General features: G+C 36.5%; 1 protein-coding gene across 2 annotated transcripts in view; it reads left to right on the forward strand.

The window, feature by feature from the left end:
- Positions 1–15,054, forward strand: part of MAGI2 (membrane associated guanylate kinase, WW and PDZ domain containing 2) — a gene marked incomplete at its 3' end in the record, with an annotated part of 1,305,599 nt that overhangs the window by 800,465 nt on the left and 490,080 nt on the right. For both annotated transcript variants that reach the window (XM_082632410.1, XM_082632411.1), the window contains exon 4: positions 10,257–10,472. In XM_082632410.1, the coding sequence (XP_082488536.1) occupies positions 10,257–10,472 (216 nt within the window). The remainder of the gene's footprint in view (positions 1–10,256; positions 10,473–15,054) is intronic.

Genomic DNA, 15,054 nt, shown 5'->3' on the forward strand with positions numbered 1-15,054 from the left:
GCGTGGAACGCTTTTCTTGTATGTCTTGAACCTTTACTAGATTCTACTCATCTTTCTAATCTCAATTTAGACATCAGTGCCACGGGAAGCTGGCCTTTCACTGACTCCAGCCCTGTCCCCACTGTCAGAAGCAATAAATGAGTAGTCCACACTGGTTATCAGTCTGGAAAGAAAGGCCATATTACTGTAGTACCAAGGGAGTGCGGGGAGAGAAGGTTAATCATTACATTAAACCTGCCATCAAATATACCTTCAGTTAGTTTCATATCATCAAAAACCAAACTTTAAATTTCAAACCACATAGCCCTTGAGTTACTGGAATGTCAGAAGTATTTTGCAACACAGACTATGTCTTCAGTTAAATTGAGACAGGGGAAACTGATCTGGCTAACTAGTTAGCAGAAATTTTACAATTAGCTTTTATAAGCAACTAGGTTTGTTTGGGGGAAGAACACACACATAAACATGAACATATTCACATATATATCAACTTCCATCTAGCTCAGTTATTTAACCTTCAGAGAAGTCCTTGGGACAAGTTTCAGAAACAATAAAGAAATTTTTTTTCTTATCATTAGAAAAGCCAGATGCATTTCTTAAAAATCTGTATTGACCCAGAAATATATTGGCCCAGATGGAGGGGAGGGGACTGGGTTTTTAATCATATGCCATTTTTTTTTCCTTAACAAGCCTAACTTGAACTCTTCTCAGAGTTCTCAGAACACCACTACTTGACTTTTTTAAAAAAAATTATTTATCTATTTATTTATGGCTGCATTGGGTCTTTGTTTCTGCGTGAGGGCTTTCTCTAGTTGCGGCAAGTGGGGGCCACTCCTCATCTCAGTGCGCGGGCCTATCAGTATCACGGCCTCTCTTGTTGCGGAGCACAGGCTCCAGACGCACAGGCTCAGTAATTGTGGCTCACGGGGCCAGCCGCCCCGCAGCATGTGGGATCCTCCCAGACCAGGGCTCGAACCCGTGTCCCCCGCATCGGCAGGCAGACTCTCAACCACTGCACCACCAGGGAAGCCCACCACTACTTGACTTTTATAGTTCTTGACAATATGTAATTTAGTATTTGTGTGATTATTTGACTAATATCTGTCTCCTCAGTAGAAGGTAAGCTCAAAGAGGACTTGCTTGTTTTTTCCTCATTGTACCTTGAGATAATTTATGCCTGGCACATAGTAGGCTCTCAGTAAATATTAGCTAAATAAATGACAGAATAATTGGCTAGGTCAGCTTATGAGAGTCTCAACCCCCCTGGTGACCCATGAAACCTTTTCCTGGCTGAGCCTCTTGCCCATCAAGTGTCTATTACTGTCCTGGACCTTTGGATTGACTCTAACCCTCACCTTCACCAGCTCTTATTAGTTAGGGATGCCATTACCTGCTACCAGTAACTGACTACGTATTGAGTTTTACTTCTTCTCACAAGAACTAGAAGAGGAATTGAAACGTTATGCAATCTAAACGTTATCATTTTGACATGTAATCAACATAAAAATAATAACTGGGGTGCTTTACTGTTTTGTACCTTCTTCAAAATCTAGTGTGGATTTTACACTTATACAGCTTCACAATTCAAACCAGCCACATTTCAAGTCCTCAGCAGCCAGTTGTAACAAGTGGCTGCCATATTGGACAGTGTAGCTTAGTACGTTATCAGCTATTAGGGGATGACAGATGAGCACATATGCATGGCTTTGGGCCAGAATGTCACCAGCAATAATGTTAGAACATCATGAAAAGGCACATCCCAGTCCTCCTCATCCTCATCCCCATCCGACTCCTTCTCATCTTCTTCCTTTTTTTTTTTTTTTTTTGCGGTACACGGGCCTCTCATTGTTGTGGCCTCTCCCGTTGCGAAGCACAGGCTCCGGACGCACAGGCTCAGCGGCCACAGCCCACGGGCCCAGCCGCTCCACGGCATGTAGGATCTTCCCGGACCAGGGCACAAACCCGCGTCCCCTGCATTGGCAGGCGGACTCTCAACCACTGCACCACCAGGGAAGCCCTCTCTTTTCAACCTTTTACTCCAATTCTTTCTTCTCCTCTTCCTCCTGCTCTTTATTTTTCTTCTTACTTTCCATTTCTTTTCTGATCTTTTTTCCACACATTTCTCCCTCTACTTTTCCTTCATTAATGCCACAATTTTTCTATGATAAGCTTCTGTTTCTGATACTTTCAAATTTACTACACAATGAGAAAGATAGTGTGAAAGGCAAAATTATAATGTAAAAATGTGAGGATTGTGGGAGGTGTACCTCAATAAAAAATACATCTTAAAAGATTTAGCGGTTGGTTTCTGGACTTTTAAATATAAACTGCCAGTAATTCTGACAGAATTGTCTTTGTCACAGGTTGATTTTCATAGGCTGTGAGTACATTGATTCAGAAAGAAAAAAATGACTTGTTACAGTTACACAGACAAAGCCTTAGAGTTAAATACCCAAAACTCTTATTTTCTTTAACTTTTTGGGTTGTTCATTGTTTTCCTGGCTCATAAATTGGTTCTACTTCTACACCGCTGCTAACTTAACTATACTCTAACATCTAGGATTTATGTTTGTGTCTCACAGGTCACAATGAAAATGTCGACTCTTAAAAAAGTCATAAATTTAAAAAATATCTCATGGACTAAAATATAGAGTTGAAGTACTTCATATATGGCCTTCCACAAAATAATTAGAGTTCACATGCTATGAGGGATCTACTTAGGGGCTTTCTAATTCACCAACAGGGATGGATGCAAATGAAAGGCTTGGAACAAAAATAGAAGTACTCTGTAACCACAGCCATTTACCCAGAAGGGAATGTGCAAAGAAATATAAAGAGAGAGTAACATGACAGTTCTCCACGTTTGTGTCAAGAAAACAAATGAGTCCAGGCTCTCAAGTAATTGAAATTGTTGGCTACAATTTATTGTCATTCTCTACTCATTGTCGATTCAAGACTTTCTGATACGATGGCAAGGAAATATAACCTGTTGTCATTACATCCTTTAAAAATTTGCAGAATTTTGGAGGTAAGTACTTTAGAACTATGACCCAATTCTGTCATTTCAGAAATGAGGAAACTAAAATTCAGAGGAGTTTAATGTCTAATCCAAGGTCTTTTAGGAAGTTAGGGGTAGAACCTTGGTTAGGACCCAGATCCTCTGAATATTTGCTGGACTCTTTCCTATGCATGCTCGGAAACATCCAGCAAACATATTTTCCAAGTAGAAGTAAAATTTTTCTGACTTCTGTTAGCAACTGAGAATGAGATATTTGGCAAATTTCTTTAGTCATTAACGAATAATCAAATAAAGATTAATCAGAATTTTGCTAGATATTGTATTTGCAAGACAGTGACAAAAGAAAGCCTTAGAGGTCTCCTAATTTCTTAGTAACTTTATAGTATCACAGTTAATAGCACCATTGAGAGAAGGAAGTTATAAGGCAAGCCATAAATGCTGTGTGAGAAAAATAATACTGTCCTGGAAAGGTTCAATTTCCTTTATCAATTTTTGAAGAAATAAATTTAATCAAGATGACTATCACAGGAATCCACTGAGCTTTGCACAAATGCCCATTTAAAAATTGGTCAAAATTTCACTTCCAGGGCTTCCCTGGTGGTGCAGTGGTTGAGAGTCTGCCTGCCGATGCCGGGGACACGAGTTCGTGTCCCAGTCTGGGAAGATCCCACATGCCGCGGAGCAGCTGGGCCCGTGAGCCATGGCCACTGAGCCTGCACGTCGGAAGCCTGTGCTCTGCAACGGGAGAGGCCACAACAGGGAGAGGCCCGTGTACCGCAAAAAAAAAAAAAAAAAAAAAAAAAAAAAAACAGAAAACAAAAGATTTGTCCTGTGTCTGTCAACATTGGCTAACATGTATAAATGAAAATTGGGTCAGGAACACAAGAAACTCAATGAGAACTTGAAAACAAGTTTCAGAAAATGTTAGGTTAAACCATCTACATGATTTCTGGAGAGTACTAATGAACAGCTGAAGACAGTGAAATGCAGAAAGCATGGGGATCATATTATTAAACCAGGATTCATTAATTTAAAATAAACTTGAAATTCTTAGGTAGGGGTTGTTGCAGAATAATTCACTTTTGCATGTGAAAAAACATAAATTTTCACATTGTTTGCACAATTATCCACATTTTGAAAGTCACATTTAACTTTGAATTTTCAAAAATTCAGCAATTTACTGTTTAGCCCAGGTATCAGTGACAAAATACCATAGGAATGTTTTTTTCTATTTCTATCACATGTGAGATGAATGCTTTTCACCACAAAAGGAAAATACATCATCTTTTGAGGTCAGAGGTTTTTTTTGCACTTTGGTTTCAAGCTACTAACTATATATGACACGATGAGGAAATGATACCTTTTAGGGGCAGATCAAATTTAAGTATCAGAGCTGCTTACAAAAATAACTTCAAAAATCAGTTGACGAAATCATTCTACAGTGGGACTTTGAGTCTTATTTTCTGGTAGGAAGTGTAATCTTAGAAAAGTAGAATATTTTTCGAGGTTACATTTACTAACTTTGTATTTACAGAATTTCTAATTTACTAACTCTGCAGCCATATGACTGTGATTCTTGCCATGGCAAGACTGTCTTATGGTGGGTTTTGGTACTAATTTTCAGTCATTACTATCCCTTGTGTAATACGTTAACAGGTCTTAAAATTTAAATTTAGAAACCTCTCATGATTTATCTGTTTCTATTAATACAGATCTAAATCTCTGATGTAATAAAAATAATTATTTACTTATGATCTGTCAGGTTTTCTAACATAAATTAATTATGTGCGGACCTGGAACTCCAAATCTCTCCTCTCCATTTATGTCAGAGTCAGTTTATGCTGGTGCCATTAGGAGGCCAAATATCAACCTATTTGCTCCATTTATAAAACAGTAAAAAAACAAATGATGAGATTTTCAACCTCTCAAATTTTGCCACACATTCTTTTTAACACAAGGACATATTCTTAAGCTGTCTGGGGATCTAAGTGATGGGCTGTGTTGTATGCATGTCCCAAAGTACCTATAGGCAGTCATATCTCTTCCACTAAATCATTATCCAAAATTGATTCTTTCTGTTACCAAAATGGGAGTAAAAGCACTGAGAATATTGGGGGAGGAATGGGGGTCAAGACCTTAATCTGTGACGTATCTTGAAGACAAGAATAGTACCTTTCTAAAATCCATCTGCACTTGGGTGCCATGTGGAATGATATATGATTATTTGATGTAAAACCTACACATGTTATTATTATACACCCAAAGGACTGGAACAACAGAGTCAACAACTGGGTCTACTACTTAAAAAGCCAAATGAACTAAATAACAAGTCACATGTTTCTATCATGATCTAGTTTAAAGAGAAAAGGTGTTGGAAATAAGTAAAAGCATTTCAAAGTATTTCAGCTTGTTACTAGCACTTTCACATTTCCTCATACCTAAAATTAGTTTTTAGTGTCTTTCCTACTTCTTGTCATAATATCAGAACTTACAAGCATAAAGAATATGGTGCATCTCAGCAAATACTATTTTGGTATCTATTCCCTTATATAAATAAGGGAACAGTTTATAATTTATTGAAATCATTTTCTCTTCCTTTTTTCCCCTTGGCCTCACCATTAAAATCAGTGTGGGGAAAAAAAAAAAACCTGGGAAGGGTCAGAAAAAAGACAAAAACATTGTTTAAAAAACTTAGACTAAGACTTTTTGAAAAGATTATTTGGTCTAACAAGCATAGAGAAAGCAAAGGAGTAATTCTGTGATAGCCTTCAAGTATAGTACACAAAAAGTTATTTTAAAAAGCTCTTTTAAAAAAAAAACTCTTTTCATCTCTTCTGGATGACTTAGGAAAGGTCTGCGTAAAAGTGCGTAATGGATTAGATTTTCCAAGTATTTTCTAGGGAGGTTAGCTCACAACAATGTAGTCTGTTTTAGTCTCTCTCCCGTTGCAAGAAATTAATATAACAATGTTCAGTGTAAATGGTCATTTAGTAAATGTTTTTATTATTATGAAACCAATTATTGACATTTTTATAAACTACTCTTTTTATTCAAATTTCTGGAAAGCCTTTTCATATTTATAATGTAAGAAATGACTACAGTCACCCTGTTTCACTCTTTCATAACTATATCTTTATGAAAAAGATAGCCATTCTTTTAAGTACTTAAAAAGCTGAAGAATAAATCAAGTTAAATCAGCTTTCTCAAATAATTGTCTCTTTTATTTTCCAAGCATTGATTCAAAACTAAACTACGTTAATTTATAGATTATCCTGATTGTGATACAATTAAGTGAACAGTGTTATGTATCATTTCCATTTTGTCATCATATTCAACAACTAAGTTAGTGAAATTTTGTATTAAACTTACATGAAAGTGCTAATGAATACACCACACTTTACAAATACAAATATAGTCAGTAACGAGTGGGCTAAGAAAGCCTATAATCCCTACCCCATCTCCCCAAACACACACACACATACACACCCACTTAGTTTTGGAAGAGAGGAGGGAAAAAAATCACCTAAAATGTACCTGCTTCATCATTTGGGAGCAAGCATTGCCTTTCTCTTGAAAGTGTTATGTTTCTGCTCATTGGTTGTGGCCTTGAATGAAGTCCTAGAGAACTGCATCAATTCTGGGCAGGTTGCAAATTGCATCGTACTTTTTTTTTTTTTCTCTTGAGAGGCAATATAGTATTTTGAAAAGAAATGAGGTTCCTAAGTCAAATGGATATAGGTTTTCCACCTGCTTCATGTATAATATTGGAAAGTAGTTTTAGAGCCCCCATTTTCTTTTAACTGCAGAGGCAGAATGACTTCGTTCTAATCCCCATCAGACACAAGCGCTCAGAAGTAAAATGCCACTTACAGTGTCCAGCTCACTACATTGTGGTGGTGATGATAGTAATAATGGTAGGAGTTGTTGTATTTGTGACTGTACTTTTGTGACTGTACTTGTCATCTTGTAGCCCCACAGTCCTACTTTAACTAAATCAATTCAAGGATATAAAGAGGCAGCCAGATTAGGGGAGACAGGATGCAAAGTCAGGTTTATCTCACCACGATCTGTGCTGTTAAACATATACCATATTGTTGTGGTATTTTGGATTTTAGATTCTCTAAATCCTGGCACTCTGCATAGAGGCACTTCATTCTTAATGGGACAGTTTTTCCAAATTATATTTTTTTAAAGTTTTGATGTTTGTCTTTTGAAAACATGCTGGTATGTTACCTAAAAGGCACATTTTATCCTTAATATATTGGTTTGTATATATTTAAACATCAGGAAATCATTTCAGTGACTTAGCTACCTGACCATCTGGCTGAGTTTTCAACTTCTTTTAGGTATTTCTGGTTTCTTTGTTCTATGCATTTGGTTTAAGGTAAAAGCCTATTCTCCATGAATTACATTTCTCAAGTATAGTAACTACATGGGTTATTTCTGTGCCTCTTTTAAATTGCTATTATTATTGCTAATAAAGATAATCTTAATGTCTTAACTAGTGATTTGTACTCTTCTACATCTAAAATTTAGTCTAAACTATTAATTTCATAAATCAAATTATAGAAATAGAATATTGCTGTATAATTTATAATCACATCTCATTCAATAGGAGTAAGTATTTAGGAATGTAAATTCAACCAGACCTGTTACTTAATATTTATTTTTAGCCTGAGCTATGCATTTATTTCTAATTAGTAAAAGGTTATTTTTCTACCTCAGGGAGATTTAAACACTAAAAGACAAATTGGAAAAAAAAAAAAAAGCCCTGAAGTGTGATTCATTTTTCTTAGTACTACATATACTTAAAAGCACTGAAAAGGGTTCCCTTTTCTCCACACCCTCTCTTGGACTGTTAGTGGGAATGTAAATTGATACAGCCACTATGGACAACAGTATGGAGGTTCCTTAAAAAACTAAAAATAGAACTACCATACGACCCCGCAATCCCACTCCTGGGCATATACCCTGAGAAAACCATAATTCAAAAAGAGTCATGTACCGCAATGTTCATTGCAGCTCTATTTACAATAGCCAGGACATGGAAACAACGTAAGTGTCCAATGATAGATGAATGGATAAAGAAGATATGGTACATATATATAATGGAATATTACTCAGCCATAAAAAGGAACGAAATTGGGTCATTTGTAGAGATGTGGATGGACCTAGAGTCTGTCATACTCTAGGTACTTCTAGAGTGAAGTAAGCCAGAAGGAGAAAAACAAATATCATATATTAATGCATATATGTGGAATCCAGAAAAATGGTACAGATGAACCTATTTGTCAGGCAGGAATAGAGACGTAGGCATAGAGAATGGACGTGTGGACACGGGGGGAAGGGGAGGGTGGGATGAGTTGGGAGATTAGGTTTGACATAAATACACTACCATGTGTAAAGCAGATAGCTAGTGGCAACCTGCTATATAGCATAGGGAGCTCACCTGGGTGCTCTGTGACGACCTAGATGGGTGGGATGGAGGTGGGGTGGGAGGAAGGTCCAAGAGGGAGGGGATATGGGTATACATGTAGCTGATTCACTTCATTGTACAGCAGAAAGTAACACAACATTGTAAAACAATTTTACTCCAATTTTAAAAAAAATCACTGAAGATCTCAGAACACTACTTAAAATTATATTATTTATCGGGACATGCAGGACTATTTACTAGTTTTATATTATGTTTATTAGATAAGAAGTATTGTGATTCTATGGCCTGTGGTAGTGGAACCTGCTAGGCTTTCAGAGTCCAGGGCCAGCAGACGCAGCTTGGGTGTCCACACTGGACTCCTTTGTTTCCGTCCATTTTCCCCAAGGGTTTCCAGCCTCTTCCCTCAACTAGCCATCTCATACCTTTTCAGCATATCCTTATCATCTTTAATTTAACTAGAGTATATTTTGGTTGTTTGCAACCCAGAATGCAGGTGATTGTAACAAGTACTGCCATTCCAATTTATAGATGAAGAAATTGAGCCTTACTGAGCAAGTAACTTGCTTGAATTGTAGTTATATAGAAAATCCAAATCTAGACCCCATAACTGCTACTTAAGGGTTGGTTTCTTTCACTGCACACTGTTTTCCCAGTTGCCTTCAGTGGCCTCTGCAGATAATGAGATGTGGTTCCTCCTCTATGCCTCCTTGATTGAGTGCTTAATCTTATTTCCTGTTTTAATGCTTATCTGCTTAATGTCAAATGTGCCTGTCTTCCACACTAAACCGTTGAGCATCTGGAAGACAAGGATTGTATTATAGTCATCATTTTCTCTCAGACATTTACTGGAGTGCTTGGGTGCACAGTCAGTACTAAATAAAGATTTTAATGAATGAGTGAGCAAATACGTGCATAAATTATTCAATTAACTGAAAACACCAATGTGGGTTTGAAGTTGATGCTCAAAGCATAACATTGATTTTTTAAAAACACCACTGTGCCGTTTACCAATCAAAAATTTAAAGTATTTTTTTCAGAAAAGTAATTTGCTTTGAATATACAAAGATGTTCACATAGTAAGCATATATTCCATGTTACTGTTTGCCAGGCTCTTATGACAGAGATAAATAGGAATTAGTCTCCTCTTTTAGAAGTCTCACAGACTGATGGGGGAAACAAATGTTTCTGGAGCTCAGGTCATGGAGCTGTGGGAAAAAGAGCTGTGGTAATCTGAAGAATGGTTAGAGCAGCAGGCCCACTGTTGGAAGTCATGGGAACCACTAACCTGGCGTGGAGATCCAGCTCTAGGCAGGGTGCTGTGCACATCAAGGACAGCAGCCAGAGCCCTTTGAAAGCTGGAGAAAAGCACAATGTGCTTTGCCTTTCCAGAACGTTATAAGATTCGCTTAAAAAATAAGTTACCCATACTCTTATTCAGACATAATTATTTTTTAAAAGATTATAATCAAGGCTTGTTATAAACAATTTTTGACTAATTTGAAATTGCTATGTGTCATATGAAACTAATAGCTAAGACTATATTTTGCTTTGGCACTAAGGTGAAATGAAGACACATCTGTATCTTTGTTTAAGCATTAAAGCCCAATACAATAGAAGCAACAAATAAACACCTATATAAAAACATAAAAGGATATAAAATGATATACATGTATGTATATATAAAATACATATATATGTATAAACTAGGATACACATTTGTTAATAAAATTTCCATTCTTTACAAATTATGCACACCAGTAGGAGAAATATTTAACTTCATATGTTTTGTATCATTTGCAGACAATTACTACGGTACCCCAAAGCCTCCAGCAGAACCAGCACCATTGTTACTAAATGTAACAGACCAGATACTTCCTGGAGCCACTCCAAGCACTGAAGGAAAACGAAAAAGGAATAAATCAGTAAGCAACATGGAGAAAGCAAGCATAGAGCCTCCTGAGGAGGAAGAGGAAGAGAGGCCTGTGGTCAATGGAAATGGAGTAGTAGTAACACCAGGTTAGTCTTTTACATTTGTTATAGGTTCATCAGCTCTTCTAGATGTAGCTGAATATATACTATATCCCTGTGTTCAAATGTATATTTTTTTCACATATATATGTTCAGGGGTGTGTGTGTGTGTGTGTGTGTGTGTGTGTGTAATGATTGTAGTTATCTTCAGGGAGACAAGATTATGATATCAAAAGGAAAGGACATGATTCTTGTATCCAATTTATTAGTTTTAATTTTGACATATCAAGGAATCCATTCAACTTCTTCAGTTTCTGGTTTCACTTATACAATATTAATGGCAATATAGTGAGTGGTTTAAATCTTAGAAGGTGTTACAAGTCATGAATATGATTGTGTGACACTGCAAAATTTTTGTTAATTAATATTAGATATAATCTATCCTTAGAAATCTTACTATATACTTTTAGCTCTGTGAATAGAGTTTGTGTCATGTTATTTAGTTAATGGCGTCAATGAATACAGTCCACAGAGTAACCACAGCTACATAATGCCCATGTATTTATCCCCCCATCCTTACCACCTAGTCTGACAATTTGGAGAAAGCATCTTCACAAGTGACACTGTGAAGGCAATTACCCTTGAACAAGGGAAAGACTTGTTATCCCTTTAATTTATCATCTGTCGTATCACATATATAAAAAAAGTATTAGACAGATATAAAGTGTGTTTTTGCAAGGTATGGATTTGCAATTTTCTTATACTTACTAATGTAGTGCCAAAATTTTTATTTATAAGATAGATTTTTTTAATAATCTTATTCATAATTAAATGTTACCCCAACTAAACTATGGCATTCTCTTTGCCTATAATCTTGGAATAAGTGTCCAAAGTTTTGTTTTAGGTATTGTTTAATAATGACATATCATTATTTTAATGGGCATTGAAAATCAAAGGGCTGTGTTAAAACTATTGAAAAAACATTAACACATGTACCTTGCATACATATTATTCTTAAGATATTTCCTACAACTACTTTGATGTCTGTACTTTTACTTCTTACTGTACTGCTTCTATAGTGACATCATGTTTGAATTTTCATACCCAATTATTTTTATCAAAGAAAAGCTTCATAAGCCTATTTTTTTTAACCTTCCTTTTCCATAATACCTGTAAAAATGTTCTTCATTAAACATAAGGAGACCAAAATTCAGTATGTGTCAATCAAGGTGTAAAACCTTAAAAAGTGGTTTCCTCTTGGTTACTCAGAGGAGGGTAACTTCCTCCATTAATATATTGGTTAAGAACTTATTCTCTGACCCTAGCAGTCATTGATTTCTGGGTACAAATGCTAAAAATCACTATGGGTGCATAATGTAACTTGTTTACTGTAATATGATCTGGTAATTTTCAAGCAATTAGATACCTTCTCTTTTTTGATTCTGAAATGTCTCTGTCAAAATATTTACTTTTCATCATGTAATGGATTTAAATTAAGTTGATAGGACATCGTTTTCTTAGTTGACCTTTTATGTGAGAAGCAAAACAATTCAGCTAAATGGAAGCAAGTAATCACAAAAGAAGTCGAAGTTGGGTGTCAAAGAGCAGTTATAGAATTTCTTACTGGTTAACACCTTATAGTTAAAAATGTAAAATATATGGCCTTGGTTAGGCCCAAATAATTGATTTGTATTTCATTTCTACTCTGTATAGGGCAAATCAAATGAAGCATTCTTTTTTTTTTTTTTTTTTTTTTTTTTGCGGTACGCGGGCCTCTCACTGTTGTGGCCTCTCCCGTTGTGGAGCACAGGCTCCGGATGTGCAGGCTCAGCGGCCATGGCTCACGGTCCCAGCCGCTCCGCAGCATGTGGGATCTTCCCGGACCAGGGCACGAACCCGTGTCCCCTGCATCGGCAGGCGGACTCTCAACCACTGCGCCACCAGGGAAGCCCCAAATGAAGCATTCTTGACCAACAGATTCTTAAACTAGAAATTTGTTTAACTGGGGGGCACAGTGAATCTGGAAAGCTCCATTCCCTTCTACTCATACCTTAGACATGAAGAATGGGGTATTTTTATGTCTAGGAAGTTTTTAAGGCTCCAGGGAAAATGGACTGGTTTGAACTCTTCTTTACCAGCCCTAGCCATGTGACTGTCTCTGGACTTCTGAGGCTGACAATGATAGAGAACAACTGTGCAGGACAGCTTTGGGATATCTGGATAGTCAACAGATGCCACAAAGGTGGTTTTGTGAGCCTGGCTTGGCAAGTGTTCTTATGCTACTTTTTCTTTCTTATTATGGGACATGAGAGATGTATAAATTAGGCATCTCTTCACCCAGTGTTCAAAGATGGAGGAAACAGCCCCAAACCAGAAAATTGGTCCATCATCCTTTACTAGAAATCTTCTGACGAGCCCCATTTTAGAAATGTCATTGTTTTTCTTTATGTTTATCCAAGAGAAACTTTAGGATAAAACTTTTTCTTTGCCCCCCCCCATATACATGTATCCATCTCTTCACCATTTAAACCTCATCACATTTTTTCTAGCACAGGGTCTTTGTCCTGCCTTTGTCTTCTTCTCATATACGTTTGTTGGATACAGGACACTTCAAACAATATTGACAAAATTGTTGCTTAAATTTTAGTTAACACTGTCCTGTAAGAGCCTGTAATAATAAGTAATATCAGACATCAGTTTAGAGCATAAATAATATAGTGAGGCACATTTGGAAAGGGAGAAAAGCTTACTGAGGTCATTCCATTCCAAGTAATATTGATGATAATGATAATAAACAATATTAAATAATTAACTTCTTTTGGATCTTACCATGTGCTAGGAACTCCTTAACCTCATTATGTGTATTAGTTCATTTAATTCTCCTATCAGACCTATTAGTTAGGTACTGTTTTACAGATGAGGACACTGAGGTACACTACAGTTAAATAATTTGCCCAGTAACTGGAAATAGGAAATATTACATAGGAAATCTGGATCCAGAGCCCATGATCTTAGTTGCTTTACTCTCCTGAGTCTTATATCACCAAATAGAAACATAAATATATTTCTTAGCGATTTGTAGACACATGACCACTATTTTACTTGCACATCTTTAAACATGGAATTATAAATTTTTACCTACCAAAGGCTTCTTATTTCTTTCATTTCTGGAAATCATGTGCAAGTGAACTTATTTCCTTCTGTGGATATAAAAGATTCCTAGTTTTTTATAATATTCTGTATGTGTATAAGTACCAAACCTACCAGTCTTTAACTCCTTATATACTTTACCAAAATGAACTATTTTCTCTATGTAAATGAAGGTTTTAGAGTCCTCAATTTACCCATTACTCGTTTTCTTTATCTTTTTCTCCTTTGAACTATAGTTTATAGAATTATGTATTTCTTTTTCTTTCAGACCATATCTATGTAAAGTCAGTGATCACGTATAAATAAATAATTTCTCCATGGAGTTCTACTAATGTTATCAACGAATATATTTTATTCTAGGTTCTCTCTTTTTACTCAAAATTACATTACAGAAATGTTTCTTTCTCTGATATACGTCACTTTGGTGATGGAAATTAGTGTAGTTCTACCCTTAGAAATGTAGTTTTATCATTGTAAATAACAAAAATTACAATAAAAATAAATAATGGCAGCATCCCTTTAATGAATGCATACAGTGTGCTAGGCATATAGGACATATATTATCTCTGGTCCCATAATCACAGTATATTTGCTCAGCAAATGATATGCTGAAATTTACCTTAAGGTACTTACCTAAAATAATGGTAGCAGAGTTAAAATCTGGACCCAGGAAAACCTGAGCTCATCCTTTTCCACCATATTTCCCTGGGTTGTTAACTATGCTGAGGACAAAGAGACTTCTGGCCTCCGTAAGGTAAATCACAATCCTGCAGTGCAGTGTATTTCATCTACATTGTATTCCATTACATTTGTCCTTCACGGGGTTCATGGAAGTGATATTAGCTCTAATTCTTGCAAGGATGATATATCCTTACATCATCTTAGAGAATTTGCCTTTAAACTGATATTTAAAATTCATATGCTTAGGAAACCTTCCCTTTGACATCAACCTCACCTTATGTTCAGACATCTTTAACTTGTTAGAGGTGATATCCAGCCCTGTGGCTTCAAATACTGTAGATTTACCTGCAACCTTCATTCTCTCCTGTGTTCCAGGGCCATATTTCTAACTACTGCCCACTGGACTGCCCCCACCCCAAGCATTTCTTCAGCAACTTAAATGCAACATTCCACTTAAACTCTTCTCCCATAAAACAAACAAACAAACCAACTTACAGAGCCCCTTACTGGATTTCTCTAATTCTGCTTTTTACCCAGGTAGCTCAGAGTTTGATGCTTTTCTCCCCCCAGGCTGGATATACATTATTAGGTATAAAAGATCACTGTACCTTTAGCTTTTATCTCTTCCTCCCTAATGTCACTGCCCCATCCTACATCACTCCCTCATCCCCTCATTTGTGGACCACAGTCCCCTAACTGACCTCCATCCTCCAGGTTCCATTCCTGTCAAATTCCCTGTTACTCTTCCATCAATTAAAAGGTTCTTGAACCAGCATTTGGTCACATAACTATCCTTCTC

The sequence above is a fragment of the Mesoplodon mirus genome, assembly GCF_964341445.2.
Source record: "Mesoplodon mirus genome assembly, chromosome: 9".
NCBI classification, from domain to species: domain Eukaryota; kingdom Metazoa; phylum Chordata; class Mammalia; order Artiodactyla; family Ziphiidae; genus Mesoplodon; species Mesoplodon mirus.